This window comes from Sporothrix schenckii (genome assembly GCF_000961545.1).
Source record: "Sporothrix schenckii 1099-18 chromosome Unknown Cont47, whole genome shotgun sequence".
Classification (NCBI taxonomy): Eukaryota; Fungi; Ascomycota; class Sordariomycetes; order Ophiostomatales; family Ophiostomataceae; genus Sporothrix; species Sporothrix schenckii.
Genome location: NW_015971148.1, coordinates 5487156 through 5503996, shown reverse-complemented (window position 1 = coordinate 5503996; position 16841 = coordinate 5487156). Strand labels below are relative to the sequence as shown.

At 58.3% G+C, this 16841-nt stretch overlaps 7 protein-coding genes across 7 annotated transcripts; 5 read left to right on the top strand and 2 right to left on the bottom strand.

The window, feature by feature from the left end:
• Positions 1-309: 309 nt before the first annotated feature.
• SPSK_04055 (mitochondrial transcription factor 1) lies at positions 310-2448 on the bottom strand (the record flags this gene model as incomplete). The annotated part of the gene is made up of 1 exon (XM_016730868.1): positions 310-2448. The coding sequence occupies one exon, from the start codon at positions 2446-2448 to the stop codon at positions 310-312; it is 2139 nt and encodes a 712-aa protein (XP_016586271.1).
• Positions 2449-2747: 299 nt separating this feature from the next.
• SPSK_03888 (uncharacterized protein) lies at positions 2748-6665 on the bottom strand (the record flags this gene model as incomplete). Its single annotated transcript, XM_016730703.1, has 3 exons — positions 2748-5090; positions 5159-6503; positions 6583-6665. The coding sequence occupies 3 exons, from the start codon at positions 6663-6665 to the stop codon at positions 2748-2750; spliced, it is 3771 nt and encodes a 1256-aa protein (XP_016586270.1).
• Positions 6666-7823: 1158 nt separating this feature from the next.
• Positions 7824-8214, top strand: SPSK_04660 (uncharacterized protein; the record flags this gene model as incomplete). The annotated part of the gene is made up of 2 exons (XM_016731460.1): positions 7824-7886; positions 7972-8214. 2 exons carry the CDS (start codon positions 7824-7826, stop codon positions 8212-8214), a joined length of 306 nt encoding a protein of 101 aa, XP_016586269.1.
• A 99-nt stretch (positions 8215-8313) lies between these two features.
• SPSK_04698 (uncharacterized protein) lies at positions 8314-8640 on the top strand (the record flags this gene model as incomplete). Its single annotated transcript, XM_016731496.1, has 1 exon — positions 8314-8640. One exon carries the CDS (start codon positions 8314-8316, stop codon positions 8638-8640), a length of 327 nt encoding a protein of 108 aa, XP_016586268.1.
• A 1143-nt stretch (positions 8641-9783) lies between these two features.
• Positions 9784-11658, top strand: SPSK_04118 (endoglucanase; the record flags this gene model as incomplete). Its single annotated transcript, XM_016730929.1, has 2 exons — positions 9784-10600; positions 10655-11658. 2 exons carry the CDS (start codon positions 9784-9786, stop codon positions 11656-11658), a joined length of 1821 nt encoding a protein of 606 aa, XP_016586267.1.
• A 93-nt stretch (positions 11659-11751) lies between these two features.
• SPSK_04265 (uncharacterized protein) lies at positions 11752-13196 on the top strand (the record flags this gene model as incomplete). The annotated part of the gene is made up of 2 exons (XM_016731076.1): positions 11752-12974; positions 13175-13196. The coding sequence occupies 2 exons, from the start codon at positions 11752-11754 to the stop codon at positions 13194-13196; spliced, it is 1245 nt and encodes a 414-aa protein (XP_016586266.1).
• Positions 13197-16177: 2981 nt separating this feature from the next.
• Positions 16178-16693, top strand: SPSK_10987 (uncharacterized protein; the record flags this gene model as incomplete). The annotated part of the gene is made up of 1 exon (XM_016737208.1): positions 16178-16693. The coding sequence occupies one exon, from the start codon at positions 16178-16180 to the stop codon at positions 16691-16693; it is 516 nt and encodes a 171-aa protein (XP_016586265.1).
• Between the last annotated feature and the right edge of the window lie 148 nt (positions 16694-16841).

Here is a 16841-nt window from a genome sequence, read left to right as displayed (position 1 = left end):
TTGAAGCACAATGGTTGGCAAGGAAGTCTATGGGATAGTTTATGGGATCTTGGAGTATATTTTTCTTTTGGTTGCGTTCTTTTGAGGGAGTAGGAATGTCGGATGATTTGTCAAACAACTTGATCCAGTGGGGGAGACTTGGCTGCGAGCACGGTGGGACTGTACGTTTATGTGCTTTGTTGTGTTGGCTGCCCTCGTGTAGGCTATTTTAGAATTTTTGCGGCGAATCGAGCAAATATATTTTTAGTCATACATGTACAGAGTATCTGGGAGATTCTTACGTGCTATCCAATCCCGACGTAATGTCCCTTAGTCCATGCCTTCGTCGTCATCCACCTCGGCGGCATCTTCGCTGATGCGCGCCACCAGCTGGGGCAGCGTCGGGCGGAACGGCCAGCGCATCCACGCATCCAAAATCTCGACCCACTGTGTTTCGTTGAGCGACCGCGCCGACAGCTCGCCGTAGGGCCCGCCGACGGGCACACCACCGCGACGACGGTCGACGAGGCTTGGGCAGTGGGGCAGCACACCATCCGCAGCGCCGGGCCAGACGAACTCGATGGCTTTGCGGACGGGCTCCGCGCCGACGGACAGCATGCCGCGGAGGATGAGTTCAAAGATGTCGCCCGAGTGGCCGAGGTCGTGTGTGGGTGTCAACGGGGGTGTAGAAGTGGGTGTTGTTGATGACTCAGTGGCAGCCGACTCCGTTACTGCCGCCGCCGCCGCTGCCCCCTTGGAAACTGTCCGCAGCAGAGGATGCATCGCCTTTGGCTGAATGTCCAGCAGCGAGCACGGCGCATTGGGAAAGAACTCGTCGTCGCGCACCAACAGCGGCTCGAGCGTCCGCCGATCCCATGACAGCACGGGCGGGTCCTGGCGGAAGACGTGCAGGTTGTCCCTGTACAAGGCAAAGTCTTGTCGGTCCGAGCCGGAGAGGGCGTCGATCTCGGCGTTCCACTGGTCTTCGCGCCGCCGAATGTTGTGCGTCCGCGTGGCGTGGACGTCGTGCTCGTCGGCGAGGGCGTCGCGTCTCTGCAGCAGGGAGTGCACGGCCTCGGCCACCTTGGCCTCGCGGTTGCCGCGGTACTGCAGCTGCAACATGCGGCGGTGCTCGGCTGACTTGGGCGCAAACTCGCCGGCCGCGAACCGGGCCTCGAGGTCCTTTTGCTCGCCGTGGAACGGCCGGGGGAACACGGGCGGCGCATCGAGATCGGCCGGGTCTTTGGGGGGGACCTTTGGTTTGGGCCCGCTGCGTCCGCGGCGCAGCGCGGCCACGTGCTCGGGCTCGCGGGTCTTGGGCATCTTGACACCCGCCGCGTGCATGCGCGCCAGGGCCCCGCGCGAGCTGGCCACGTCCAGCTTGGTGTCGCGCACAAACCAGGACGAGGCGTGCTGCGGGCCCGCCACCTCGGTGATCCACTCCGTGGCGAGCTCGCCGTCCACGGCCAGCCGCCGGCGGCGCTGCACCGACCGGGCCAGCAGCGCGTGCCGGTCGCTGCTCTCGACCCACACGAGCATGCGCACGAGTCCGTACTTGTGGAAGAGCGACGACGCCCGGATGCTGTTGATGAACTGGTAGAGGACCAGGTGCGTCAGCGACTCGAACATGCTGAAGCGGCGCTTGGGGAAAAACGCCAGGTTGGCCGTGACGAGCAGCGTGTCGTTGCGCTGCGGTGGGTCGGCGAGGTTGGCGACGGGCGTCTGGTGCGGCAGGTATTCGGGCGTCAAGACGTTGCTGAGCTCGCGCCAGATGATGCCGGATTTGGGGACGAGCGTGACGTTGGGCTTGTCGAGCAGCGGCTGCAGGAAGGGCGTGTAGAGCGCGGCGTCCGGCTCCAGCAGGATGTGCGACCGTGGCTTGAGGGCCTTGTGCAGTGTCTGGCTCCAGAGGCCGGCACCGGGGTAAATGTCGATGATGTCGCAGCCGGTGTGGCGCGGACGGAGGGACTTGGACATGTATTTCAAGATGTCTTTGCACAGTGGCTCGCTGACAATGTTGACGCGATTCTTGTCGCCTTTGACCTTTTTGGCTCTTGGACTCATCGAGGCAGTCTTTGCATTCGTCTCGGCCGCATCCGTGCCCTCTGTCTTTCTCGCCCATCGGCCATAGTGCCAGATTCCTGTAGCGCCCAGCTGCTCGGCCAGGGGCGATCTTGTTTGTAGCTTCTGTTTGCTAAGCTGGTTGGACTTGGTTGCTTTGGTGGCGGTTGTCTTCGTGACAGTGGCTTTCGCAGCAGCCGTCTTCGTGTCGGCCGTCTTGGTCTTGGTAGATGTGGTCCTCGGAGCAGTCGTCTTGGTAGCTATGCCATTGGTGCTGGCAGCTTTTGTGCTGGCGGCTTTGCTCCGGCATCGGGGGCACACGAAGACGGGGAGGCGCCATTGTGGTCGAGGTGTGGCCTGAGACACGGTGCCCAGGATGGACCGCCGTGTGTTTCGAGCCGCTAACATAGAGGACGTCCGGCGTAGGTGTGTCGGGTTTGGGGGGTGTCAAGTTTGCGAAGTGTCGACGTGAAGAAGTGCGACACGCAAACAAAGCCATAAACTTTTTGGCGGTCGAGAGCGGCAGAAATGCAATGGCTAGACGGCTTTTAGCTTTATCGATAAGTTTATTGCGCTACAAATTGGTAATATTACGACGTATAATTACATGCTCTAAAATACAGGCACACAAGCACTAAGGTACAGCACTCGGTCACTAGAATGGAATACTGCATAGCAAAATAAACCAGAGCACTCCCCTCAACCGCCTACTTTACATAAATGGGCGACCAAAAAGAATCTGCTCCCCTCTCCGGACCCAACGAAGTCGGTGACAAGTACGACAGCGGTGTGTTCGGCGACGATGGCGAGTCCCTCGACTGTGGCGAGAACAGTATCGAATCCGCCATGGTGGCCTGGGACGCAAACGACCTGGCCGATAGAGGTGGCGGCGGCGGTGGCGGTGGTGGTGCGCGCGGTGGTGCGCGAGGTGGTGGTGGCAGACGCGTCGTAAATCGGTTGCTCGAGACAGGTGGGTGCGTCTTGAGTCGAGGAAGGCCACTGGGGCGGACCCGTCCGGGAGTGGCTGTCTTCTTTGCAGCCGCCAGGGAGGGCACCGGTATATGGCTGACAGACATCTTGGCCAGGCTTTTAAAGACGCGTTCGAGGCGGTAGCGCGTGCCAAAAACGGGATCCAACAGCTCCTGGGCCGATCCGGTAGCACACTTGGCCATGACAGCATCCGCGTTGGTGGCGCTGCACCCGAGAAGGGCGGTCCAGCGGCGCCAGAGACGGCATTGGTTGGCCGACAAGACACGCAGTAGGTCCGTCTGGGGCAGGTGGTAGCGGTAGAGGCGGGGGCTGAGGAGATGGAAGACCCAGTTGTCGACGGCGTAGGACAGCAACGAGAAGGGGTGGCTGGCGACGTCGAGTTGGCGTTTGCTGACGCCGCTGACCTCGAAGGCATCGAGACACGTCAGGCATGCCTGCAGCATGGAGTAGTGTGCACGGTCGGCAAAGTCGGCGGCAAGGTCGTCGGCCGTCTGGTTTTCCGACTGCAGGTCGTCCTCGAAGAAATCAAAGCTCGGCCGGGGACTGTCGTACAGGTCGGGACTCAGGCCGGGGCTTGTGGTCGGACTGGTGGTCGAATTCGTCAAGCACACAAATCCACGTCCGTGCAAAAAGAAGTTGCGGACAGATTCGTGGATAAAGCGGACGCGTCGGAGGCCCTGATTCTGTTGTTCGTACATTGTGCCCCTGCTTGCGGTTCTCTGGCCGCCGCCGCCGCCGCCACCGCTGCTTCCACTACCACTACGTGAATGGGAGTGAGAGTGCGTATGGGTGTGGGCGCGGGCGTGCATCGGCACCGGTGACTGCGGCAGCAGCTCCAGCAACCCAATGGACCGGCTGCGTACCCAGCTGTAGAATTGCACGGGTCCATCAAACGCACTGTCTCCAGTGCGGCTGAGGCCATGTAGAGAGGTGGGTGGGCCAATGTGCAGTGGAGACGGTCCCTGATGAGACTGCTTCGACAACTGAATCGCCGTCCGCAAATCGTCCAGGCGCAGCGGCTCGGGCGCAAACAGCAACCACTGCATGAGCAGAAGCGTCTCGGCCTTTTCATCGGGGCCGAGCGTGCTGAACAACCACTCATAGAGCCCGTCGATGTCGCCTGGCATTTCGGCAACAGCTTCTTCGACCAGGTCCTCGGTGGCACCCTCCTCAATGGCCGCGTTCAGGATGCTGACGACAATCTCGGCCCACAGGAAACAGCCTCCCGCCTTCTGGCCGATGCGCACGACGGTGCTGTGGCGGTCGGCCCACTCGGCAATGAGGTTGAGGCTGACGTACCGCAGGATGTCGTCGATATTCTGCTGGTGCATGACAACCTCGATGGCGTTGTCGAGCACGATCTCGGGGTGGGCAGTGGTGGCGACACAGATGCTGTAGTCGGAGTTGGCGGCGAGCTGCGAGAGGTAGTAGAGCATGTCCTGCAGGTAGGAGATACCACAGTCGTCGGTGGCGTCCACAAAGATAAATGTGCGGCGTGTGGGTGTCTCGATCTTCTGGTCCACGTAGTCGTCGACGAAGAAGGTGACCACTTGGGCGTCGTCAAACGAGATGGACGTGCCTGAGCCGGTCGACGTGCGCTGGCATACAGACGCCAGTGCCTTTCGTAGGCGGGGATCCTGGAAGTAGAGCTGCGCCAAAAGACTGCGATACACGCCAGCCGGCGACGTGGCGTATTGTTGGTGTGGACGGTGCTTGCCGGGAAAGAAGACGCTGTTGACCGTATCGCCCTCGGCCAAGCTCCATACAAAGTTGCTGTTCAGAGGGCCCCATTGCCGCTCGACACGGCCCCGCAGCGACTTGAGAAGCACCGACTTGCCCGAACCCGGTCGACCCTTGATCCAAAGAATGCGATTGCGGCCGCCGCTCGATCGCTGATGCCAGGCCCGGAACTCGGGGAGGTCATAGAGCCAGAGGCCAGTGCCGGGGTACGACTCGACGCGGGCCGTGGCGGCGCTGGACACGCTTTGGGGGAGTGTGGTCGTCGGCTGGGAGGCCAGCGCACGGAGGACTTCCTCTTCTTTAGGAGTAAGGTCGCGGAGCTGGAAGATGATTAGTCACTGAGATGTCTGCGTATCCAATATGCAGCGCAGTGCGGCGTTGTACTCACTCTATGGATTTCATCGTGGACAAAGCGCAAAAGATAAAACGACAATGAACGATACACGGGATTCTCGGCCGAGCTGAAGCGAGCCAGGTCCGCGTGGCTGGCCTCCACGGGCTCGCACCGCTCGCGGGGATCGCCAAAGGAAGCAGCCTCCCGCCGCAGCGTGTTCTGTTGCTCGCTCTGGCTGATGGCGCTGTTGTGGCTTCTGTCGGCTTCCTGGAACGTCTTGACGCGGAAGTTGTAGTCGTTCCAGAGCCGCACAAAAGCCTGCCGCCCCATCTCCAAAACGGACGTCTGTCTGCTCCGGGTGTTGTCGATGACCCCACACAGGTCCTGCAGGACTTCGTCGTGCGAGCTGACCCCCAGGGCCTGTCCGGCCAAGTGTTTGACGGCATCATGCAGAGTGCCATACTGGCTGTCACGGTGGGGCGAGCCGAAGAAGACGACACCAGCCAACGACTGCAGAACATCCTTTTGTGCCGGCTCGTCCGATGCTTCTGCTCGGCAGAGGAGCTCCTTGACAACAATGCCCCCCAGTCCGTGGGCGACAACGACAAGAGAGCGGCCGGCTGTACGCGAATCTCGGCGAAATGCGGCCAGTTCTCGGAGCAGGTCCGCCGCGTGGTCAAAGATGTTGTTCTGTGCGGGCAGAAGGCGGCCCTTGGTGGACAGTGTCTGGCAGCCCCAGGTGATGATGCGGGTATTTGGGCACGACGCGGGTAGAAGGTCGAGGGGCCAGTAGACGGACGGATGCGACGGGTCGTCCGCTGGCGGTTGTTGTTGCCGTGTCTGCGACGTGTCGTCGACCAACGTCCTGCCCAGCCGCAGACGTGATGTTGACTTGGTTCGTCGCAGGCGGGACTCGTCCACTGTCGCAGCTGCCGTCCTCGCCGCCGCCGTCGTCACTGTCGAGTGTGCTACCGCGCCTGCCAGCAGCAACAGCTTCGACTCGGAGCGGGTCGTAGTCGGATAGTTGGGGTAGTCGCTCTTGCGCGCGTAGTTGTTCTTGCGCAGGACGCGTCGCTGGCGTGGCGTCGGCAGTGTCATGGGCAGCGGCGGTTGCACATCTTCGTCTTTCAGCTTCTCCCTGTCACGCCTGTCTCGCTCCCTTTCCTCCGCCTTCTTCCGTAGCGACCCCTCGCGCGACAGGCTTGCATTCGACAGACAGCGCTTGAGCGAATTTGAATTCTTGCGGACAAGCTCGCGCAGTGACCCCCGTCGCCGTGGGAGGCCATCGCCGGTGCCACCTTTGGGCGTGTCTTGTGATCCGGGCGATTCCGATGTGCTGTTTGTGGTGTGCTGCCAAGTCCGGACCGGGTGGCCTCCAGGACCCGAGACGAAGAGGATGCTGTCGACGTTAGCCGTGAATGTGTCCAGAACGGGGAACAAAAGGGGTACAACGAGTCATCACTGGCCACAAAACATACTCAATGACGGCATTCCTGGCTTCGTCCGGCTCAAAGAGGACTGTCAGCCCCGATGCTGGGACTGCCTCCTTTGTCAGTTTCATCGTGTCAAGTCATGCATGGAACGAGTTAGTGAGCAGAGGACAGGAAGACAGATGGATAGGAGGACAGTCGTAGCCCCTGGATTTTAAGATTGTCGTTTGTGCGCGTCCGCCGAGCTTGGCTCGTCTTGTTTGTCTTGCCCGTGTCGTGTACGATGGTTGCACAGCTCTGACACAACAAGCAGAAACATTGGCGAACGGTGCATGGTCAATCGAAGTGAGTGAGGAGAGAATGGTGCTGGCCAGAACTGCTGGCCAGAACGCCACAGCCAATAGGTCGGTCACAAAATCAGTCAAAACAAAATCTGGATTCCATCCCGTCCAAGGCAGCTCCGTGCTCTGTGAGGCAGGAGCGTGACAGGCCGTTCACGCCTTCCTCGGGCCAGCCGTGTGCCTTGACCTCTGCTCAACAGAAATAACAAGACAGACATAGCATCGAAGACTGGCAATAGCCTGGACAAATAAGCGTTTCTCTCCATTTTTTTGGCTTGTTCTTCGTGCTCTTTGCTGGCCTGCACTATCAAGCCGCGGTGCGGCAAAATACCCGACTCGGCTGTTTTTGTCGTTTTCTTACTATCGGTCAGTTGTCCAGCCGGTGAACGGCGCGTACAGCGAGACGAGTGGGAATCGAGTGGGAGACACTCAAAGGAGTGCTAATGGGGGGGAAAAGGCAGAAAAGAGCTTCTACCGCCAGCTTCCAGGCGCCCGGCAAAGCTTCAACGGTTCACTCGAACGATGCTCGCTGCGGCAGCTCACTCAAGCTGTATTGGTCGATGCAGTTCAAGCTCGGGCGACAACGGACGCAATTTGAATTTGGAGAGTATATAGTGAAACATTCCAGGTCATATTTTGTCTTTCTCGAAGATATTATTAAGAAGTCGAACATAACACAAACGCCCTGCAAATTTCTGGGGACGTCAAGATGTGCTGTTTTTCTATGGGACATAAATAAGTGGGTCTTCCTGCTTATGGTATACGGCGATTTGCCCCCGCAAAAGCCCAAACCCCGAACGCTTCCGTGCAGCATCTCGGTTTCGATGATTTCAACAAGACAAACCAGGCAGCCTATGCATCCGACAGCCGCTACCAACACGAGCGACAGTCTCAAGACGTGATTTCGACTCCGACTCCGACGCCGACTTCATTCCTGAGCCCCGCAAGATGGCTCCGTGGAGCCTCATCATCCGTGCCGTTATGGCCTTGGAAGACGTCTTCGTCCAGCGCGTAAGTCCATCATATGATCCCCGTCCTCGTCCGAGACTCTTCGTCGATTGCGCGTTAGGCTCATCTCTAACGTGATGCCGTGCAGCTCCTCGCAAGCCCCAGCTTCCACCATGTCGTCCGCCGCATCCACCGCGGCGTGCAAGAAGCGCGCTACGGCCGCGACCCCAATGAACCCCTCCGGAAAGGCGAAGCAACGGCCGACCCGAGCACGAACGGCAGTGGCGGTCGCCGCGGTTTTCTAAGTCACTTCATCGAGGAGCTCGGCCTCCAGGCGCGCGGCCGGGCGACGCAGATCCCCAAGGATCTTCCAGCGAAGAAGAAGAAGTGAGGCGGCCTGACACCACCACAGAACGATAACACGACGAGCGGCGCGAAAACCTGCGACTCCCACCGCGAGACACAGCGTGTCGACCAGCATATTCCTGACATGTCGCGCCGTAGAACCGCACTCCTCGCGATACCATCGACACCACCACAGATCTCGCCCATAGCAGGACATCAGTTTGTCATGGGGGTTCACCATGTGTACTTTGCTCACCGAGACTATCACGGCTACAACGGAGCTGTCAAAGATGACATGATTTCCGAGAGCGACGCAGTGTGGCCATGGCCGGCTACAGTCGTGCTCCGGGTGCGGGCACGAAACAAAAGCGGCAGGTCGAAAGGCACAGCGTTGCTGTCTGGCACACAGGTCAGCCCGGGCCTGAATGACGTAACACTACGAGAAGCGAGACACGAGAAACGAAAAACGTGAAACGAATCAAACACCTAGGCACACTGCAGATGCATGAATGAATGGGAGGTTGTATTCTGCAACAACACAACAATTTCCGCGGCCATAGCGACGTCCGTGACGGAAGCGGCAGCCATCAGCAGGTACCGGTGACTATCATCATAGGTCCGTTGTGCGGCGTCGCCGATCGGCGAGTTTTTGGAAAGAAGTCGTCCATGCAAATGGCGATGCTCAAGAAGATACAGATGCATGGCAGGCCATACTGGATAGCACCAAAGAAGCGGCTCTTGGGGATGTGCGTGACGGGGAGCTGGATCTGGTCTTTTTCCGAGGATTTCTTCCTCCCCTGCCATTGTCGTCGTTGTCGTTCAATATTGACAACCAGGAGGCTGACCAAGCACGGAAGTCAGTCGAACCAGCCGAGATCAGTAGAAAAGAAGGGATAACCAAAAGAATGGATTGCTCTTGTAGGTTTGTACTTTTCCTCATTTGTGAGATCTTCTCTCAGAATAACATTTACGGGAATGATGGCTGGCCTGCTCCAGTACAATGCTGTGTTACGGTGACCTGGATATTGGTCGCATGTCAGACTTTTCTCGTACTTTTTGTGAGGCATTGTGGTGGACGGTGGATGTGTTTGTGTCGTGTCTGAGAGTGTGAAATGGTAAAGTCAAGTTGCCATGAACGGATGCGAATGACAAGTCGATTGGTGGAAATTAGGAGTAGAAAATTAATATATGGATATTAAGGACAGAGGTATGTGGCATGGGGTCAGGAAGTAGGCAAGTTGAGCCGAGGCAAATGAACAACAAATATTCCAGGTTGACCGAAAATGTACCCAAAAGCACATCCACAGACCGCCGCGTGGGCGTTGTTCCCATTCAGCCAGAGTGCACGGTCCGTCCAAAGATGGCAAGCAATATATGGCCGGACCTCAATCGACGCACATCTACGGGTGGTTGTTTTCCACAGTACGTTCTAGGTTAAAACGCAATTTCGTAATTCCAACAGCTGCACCCACTATGCGCGAAGTCGTGAACGTGCCGCGGCGTTCGTGAGAGTACAAGTGCGGGCCGCATCCATGTCTGTCAAGGTCATCAATCCAGGCATATCGTCTTCTGATCATTGTCGTAGTCACTGTGACGTGTCCACCGTCTGCCCACCATGGTCTTCCTGAAAGTCGCCACGCCAGCCGTGGCCGTGGCCGTGTCTCTCTTCTCGCTGCCGTCGGCCTCAGCTTCGCTCACCGCCGGCAACTGCACCGCGCCGTTTGTGCCCATCACGGCCACCGAGTTTGTCCAGAACCTCAACCCGGGCTGGAACCTGGGCAACACGCTCGACGCCGTCCCCGACGAAGGCTCCTGGAACAATCCCAAGGTGACGCCGGACGTGTTTGCCACGGTCAAAGCGTCCGGCTTCCGCAGCGTGCGCATCCCCGTGACGTATGCGGACCACTTTGTAAGTGGCAGCCCGGCGTGGACGATCAACAGCACGTGGCTGGCGCGCGTCGCCGAGGTGGTGCAGATGGCCACCGACGCCGGCTTGTATGTGGTGACCAACATGCACCACGACTCGTGGCGGTGGGCGGACGTGACCAAGGAGGGCGCGAACCAGACGGAGATTGCGGAGAAGTTTGCGGCGGCGTGGCGCCAGATTGCGCGGACGCTGGCGTGTGCGCCGTCGTCGGTCGCGCTGGAGCCCATCAACGAGCCGCCGGCCAATACGGCCGAGGACGGCCAACGGCTCAACCACTTGAATCAGCTGTTTCTGGCGGCCTTGACCGACGGGCACAACCCGCAGCGGGTGGTGACGCTGGTGGGCGGTGGTGAGGACGCGGAGAAGTCGTCCTTGTGGTTCGAGCGGCCGGCCAACACGACGACGAACCCGTGGACGATTCAGTTTCATTATTACAGTCCATGTAAGCCCATGACGTGGACGAACAAAGCGAGGGAGGATGGAGGACGGCGAACGAGCGGAGCGAGTGGGTAAAAAAAAAAAAAAAAAAAAAAGAATATATGTAGCTAACAACGCGCAGACTCCTTCATCTTTGGGGCGTGGGGCAAGACGATCTGGGGCTCCGAGGACGACAAGGCGGCCGTCGTGTCCGACCTCACGGCGATCCACAACAACTTTACCGATCTGCATCTCGTGCTCGGCGAGTTCGATGCAAGCCCGACCAACGTCGAGGCCAGTGCCCGGTGGCGGTACACGGACTTCTTGGTGCGCACCGCACGGTCGCTCAACATCAGCGTCATGTATTGGGACAACGGCATCGACAACCTGGACCGCGCGGCGGAGCAGTGGCGCGACCCAACGAGCGCCGACCTGGTTGTCAGCGCGGCCACCGCAAAGCCGGGCGTGGTCAACAGCCTGCCAGCCGGGACGACAAACGACACGGGTGCGGCGGCCACGACACAGGCGACGTCGGCGTACGTGTTCCAGCGCGTGGGCGCGCCGATCACCGACCAGGCACTGCCGTACCTGTTCAACGGCAACAACGTGACGGCCATCCGCGACGGCAGCGCTGCTCTTGCGGCCGGAAACGACTACGCGGTCAACAGCACGCACATTCTCTTGAGCGCGTCGTACCTCGCCAAGCACTTTGCTCCCACCGCCCCAGCCGGCATCCGGGCCAACCTCACCATTGTCTTTTCCGGCGGCGCCGTCGCCATGCCGCTGCAGCTCGTGCTCTGGGACGTGCCCGTGCTGGCCTCCACCACGTCCGTCGCCAGCCTCAACACCAGCGCGGACGACGATCTCGCCATCCCCGTGGCCTACAAGGGGCTGCCGCTCGTCGCTGCCGTCCGCCTGACGTCGCTCAACGGCACGGGCCTCGTCGACACCTGGACGCAGTACCTGGGCCCGCTCCAGCAGCAGCGCGCCACCTACAACAGCCACTGGAAGTTTGACGAGGGGCACGTCATCATCACGGCCGATGCACTCAAGACGGTCGTGGCCACGCGAGAGCCGGCCGTGTTCACATTTGAGTTTTATCCGCGCACGCCGGGAAATGCAGTGAACTACACCTTGACTGTGTAGGGGGAGGCAAAAGCTGCAGACATGTGTATACAGGCATGTGTATACAATGTATTGAGTAGCGTAGAATGTATGACATCTGCCTACCGTTTGTCTATGTCTCGTCTCGTCGTCTCGTCGTCTCGCCGCCTCGCCCTCTCCTCATCTCATCGTCTCATCACATGCCCTTTCCAGTTCGGCCCGCAATTATGCTTGCGCCGGCGCCACCGAATCCAATACATACTTTGTTCCCACAAAACACGGCACCAGAGAACCCGGCACCGCCTGCTCGTAGTCGTACTTGAACCGCCAGCCCGTGCAGTGGCCCGGCAGAATGACGGTGGGCGACAGCGCCTTCAAGTCGGCGACCGTCGCCTGCATTTTCGTCGGGTCGTTGTCCGCCATGTGGAAGCCACCCACGACGGCGTGCAGGGTCTTTGCGCCCTCGTCCTTGGCCGGGAGGCTCGCAACAGCATGCCGGCAAGCATTCACCACGCCTGCGTGGCTGCACCCCGTAAACACGACCAGCCCTTTGCCCTTGAGCCGGCACGCCACGAGCCGCTCGTCCTTGATCAAGGGGTCGGGCGTCCACTCCGCCGTCGCATTCGTGTAGCGCACCGCGCCGCGAATGCCGCCCTCGTAGCTGGTCTCGCGCGGGATCTCGCCCGACACCCAGAAGAAGCCGTCCCCCACCGTATGCGCCTCGGCGTGCTGGTCCACGACCGCGCCCGCCGCCGCGAGCTCGGCAAACGTCGGATCCGCCTCCAAGGAAATGGGCGGCCGGCCGGGGAACTGCACGCCCCGGAAGTCGGGGCGGTCGGGGTGGACGTCCACCACCACCTTGTCGTCTTTGTTGTCCTGGCTGCGCTCGCCGGCCTTGGCGGCCTTGGCGGCCTTTGCCGCAATGATGGCACTGACAGCCGTTTCGAGCCCGCCCGAGTGGTCCCGGTGCCAGTGCGACAGGTGGACGACCTCGACGCCACTCACGTCGGCCTGCAGGCGCGCCACGTTCCGCGCCCACACGGCGCCCTCCGGCCCGGCGTCAAACAAGAGCGTGTGCTGCGTGTCGCCCTTGGTGGCCGTGATCAGCAGCGACAAGCCGTGGGCGGCACAACAGATGCTGTCCATGCGCAGCTCGAGGGCGGCGTCGCCGCGGTCACCGTGGGCGTGGCCGTCCTTTTGGATCGGCGTCAACTGGAGTCCGCGCATCTGCCCGGCATAGTGGACCTCTGGGTGCAGGCTGGGCGTGATGGGGTCGAGCTCGTTGTCGACCAGCACGGTGACTTCGATCTTGTCGACGTCGATGAGGGACATTGTGGCGGTGGGACGGGGTGGTGTTGGTTTGTTGGTGGTTTGTCAATGTGTTTTGTTTTCGTGGTTTTTGAAGCTTTCGTGGTAATGTTGATCAGCTGGTTGTGTCTGTCCGGGCGTTGTATTTATATCTGTGTTTTTCCGAGACAAACCGGAGACAGACAACCACACGTGAAACCGAGAGGTTGACGCTAACGCTGACACTCACGCTGACGCTCACCAGTGACAGTCTAGATGTCGAGTCAGGTTAGAGTCTCACATTTCATTCGTCGCTTGAGCTGAAAAACCAGATTCGGATTCAAGATCCATGTTGTAAAGGCCGTACAGCCGTGCAGCCCCGTAGACTGGCTGTACGACGTCGTCTCTCCAACCTTCCATCCGCGGTGCAGGATCGACAAGCGCGTGCGCTTTGTGACTTTGGTCTGACGTTGGCAGTGGAAAAATGTCGATCGAAGTTGAATGAGAGGTGCAAAGGCTGTGAGAAATGTCAGCCCTGGTGCTCACTTGCTCCCTAGCTCTTACCGTTGACGACAGAATCTCCACACATTTTAGCAGGAGCCCCCTGGTAGCCCTAGCTCGGCTGCAGTTCTGCAGCACCTTCCAGCACCTTAATTCATACAGCACCTTACAAGAGCTCTCAGGCACTCGGAAATACGGCAAAAGACAAAAGGTCTGGCGTTTTCAATTCAAAAAAAAAAAAAAAAAAAAAAAAAAAACAACCGTTTGTCATGGCATGCCCAAACACCGTTGAATCTACGGGGATTCAACGGGGTTTCACCGCTTCTGTCAGCCAGGCCTTACTAGCGTGCCTGCTGGGCGCGGCCCGCCAGCATGGCCGCCGCCAGCCGCCAGGGCCCTGGCCAATTGTCAGGCACCTACAGGCCCCTTCCACTTACTTATTATTCGCCAGAGATTCTACGGTGCATCGCAGAGTGCCTATACACTCCCCTCTATAGCTGGCCGCCAGCCTCTAAGGCCAGGGCGCCTTCTGCGTTGGTGCCTTAGGCATGCGTTGATTCAACGGGGAATCTACGGTGTTTCTACAGATAACAATATAAGCTCATCCGAGCCCTCTCCTCTCGATGAGGCGGGGTAAGGATTAGATTTTGCACATCCTACTACCTACGTTTTGGCTGTCTTGCTTCGTGATCCTCTCTCTATTGAACCCCTATCCCTAGGACCCTCTGACACCGTTATTTGATTTATCTATTTGATTTATTTATTAGTTTATTTTATTTATTCAATTTTAGTTTATTTGTGGTTTTGTGAATATCTGGCCGATATACCTTCGGCTGAAACAACAAGGAAGAAGAGCATTCTCACAAGAACCGGAGCAGAACGGCGACTCGGTGTACTTCTCTCCTCTCCCACGAGTTCGAACAGTGCGTTACGGATGTAGGCTCCCTTTCCGGTCTGAACAGCCAGCATCGAGCTTCTGAGAGGTCTTGAACTGCCACCCAAAATGCGCTAAGTCCGTTAAATCCTGGGTGCTTTGACCAGTTCTGTCCATCGCCCTAGGCACTGCCACAGCGTGGCTTATCACCAATGTTCTCTCCACCATCAACATGCACTGTCAACGCGTCCAAATTACTTCAGGGCCTCGGGCTTCACAGCTTACTCGTAATTACCCAACGGACAGACCACAAATGCAACGACGACGGCGTGATCGATTCGACTCCAAAGTCACTTTTCACTGAACACGGATGGCTTTTGTTTTGTCGGATGACCCGACGGCGTCGGTTTCTAATACGAACTTGCCAGACTTGCACTCCCAGCCTTCTTTCTGCCTCATCCCAGCTCCGATTTCCATTTTCCGCCTTCACGACTTCATTCCTCCCCACCTCGCCTCTGCTGCCTCTTCTGCCCTTCTGCGCGTCTCTTCAATGCTTACAAACCTAGACGACCAATACTTCAGCGCCACGGCAACATAACGTTTTGTTTCTTTTTCTGATCCCTGTCCATTGAAACTGCTGTGAGCACCTTAATTGACCCCGCATGTTTCGTTTCCCGCGCGTGTTTCAGCCAATGGCCATCCACGCCACAACAACCACGGACACTGCACGGCGTTCACATTGGCCCTCGGAGACTTGCTATTTGGCAGCGTCTTTGCCTGTATTCTTTGATTTGATGTGTCCTTCTTGCCCTACAGCAGCCTCCAACAGCTGCTGAATGGCGCCCAGTCCTCAAAGACATGTCCTACGTCCTCACTTGTCCTCCATTTAACATGACACGCCGTCTGCTGGTCGCCGTGCAGAAAACCCCCGCCCCCTCCACATATGTGGGACGGGCCAAGTGAAAGCTGGCCATATTGGCATCTCGGGTCATGCATTCTCCTTGACTGTGTCTGGCTGTATTAATAATGCATGTCGCACGATGTATTATCGTCGTTGGTGCAAGTGCGGCGCACCAATGCCTTTGCATGTTCAGCTCCCGCTCCGCACGCTGATCGACTCACAACACACTTTTAAGTTGATCCATCTGCCGGCGGTCTGTCTGGCGGTGTCCTGTCCGTCTTCTTCCTATTCGTTCCGTCCGTCAATTTATTGTCACCTTGAAACTGTTCATTCTTGCCCATTCTGCATCGACGTGCACTGGCACATTGTACATCAGTTTGCTCTTTCCTCGTCTGTTCTTTCCCATTTTAGTTAGTGATTAGTAAACAACGCCGGACAGCCCAATTAGACGAAGAGACAAAAAAGTACAATATGCATCATGTACCAGGCGACCTGGGAAATGAAACGAAGGTCCAGTAGGCCAGGTACCGCCACGGCAGGACCCCGACAACCAACCAAGGCTGTATCCCCACTGAGGTACCTTGTGCACGCCCGCATCGACGATCTGCTTAGCAATGCTCAACAGGGACACAGATTGTGCCGTGCCCGGTGAGCAAAGTCCGTCCCTCGGCGGAGAGTCGTGTCGTGGAGCTTTGTCGAGCAATAACACGACTTTGTAGTTGAACGTGGAAAGCAGCGCAAGCTGGCGGACTTCCACCTATATATATCGTCGGACCTCTCCCCCTTGGATCACCTCATCTGATGACGCCATCACCCATCCCACAGCTTTCTCACCCCTCCCTTCTGCAAACCACCGTCAGCTTCTAATTGTCCAATTCGCACACCAGCGTCCCGTTCCCTCAGCCTTGTCATCCCACACTAGCCTCGCTTACGCTTCTACTCTTCCGTCCCATTTTTTAAGTAAAAAAAAACCCCCCGACGTCCCAACTCCCACCACAATGGCTCCCATCACCCTCTACGACGTGTCCATCTCGACCTTCGCCCGTGGGCTGGCGACTCTCAAGCATATCCTCGAAAAGGCCGCCGAGCATGCCAAGACCCAGGGCCTGGACGCCGACGCCTACGCCACGGCCTCCCTCATCGACGGCATGGACGGCCTCAACTCCCAGGTCCAGTACTCCATCAACACCGTGAAGAAGTGCATCTGGCGCCTGACCGGCAACGAGGTCGAGAGCTGGACCGACGAGACGACCACCTTGCCCCAGCTGATTGCCGTCACCCAGCGCGCCCTGGACCTGGTGCAGGCCGTCAGCGAGGCCAGCGTCGCCGGCAAGGACGACACCACTGTCGAGCTGCAGATGGGCAAGACGACGCGCACCCCGTCGGCCAAGGCCTACGTGGTCACCTACGCCCTGCCCAACTTCTACTTCCACCTGCAGACCGCCTATGCCATTCTGCGCGCCAAAGGCGTGCCCCTGGGCAAGACGGACTACCTGGCCAGCTTCCTGGCGTAGGGAGTGATTGTGTGATGTTTAAGATGGAAACAACTGGGTGGTCGAGGTGGAAATGTGTGGATCAGGTGCGGATGAGATTTAAGTCGAAAAAGAAGTTAAAAGTAACAAAAAAAGTTAAAAAAAGGAATGAAAATACTTGATTCAATAA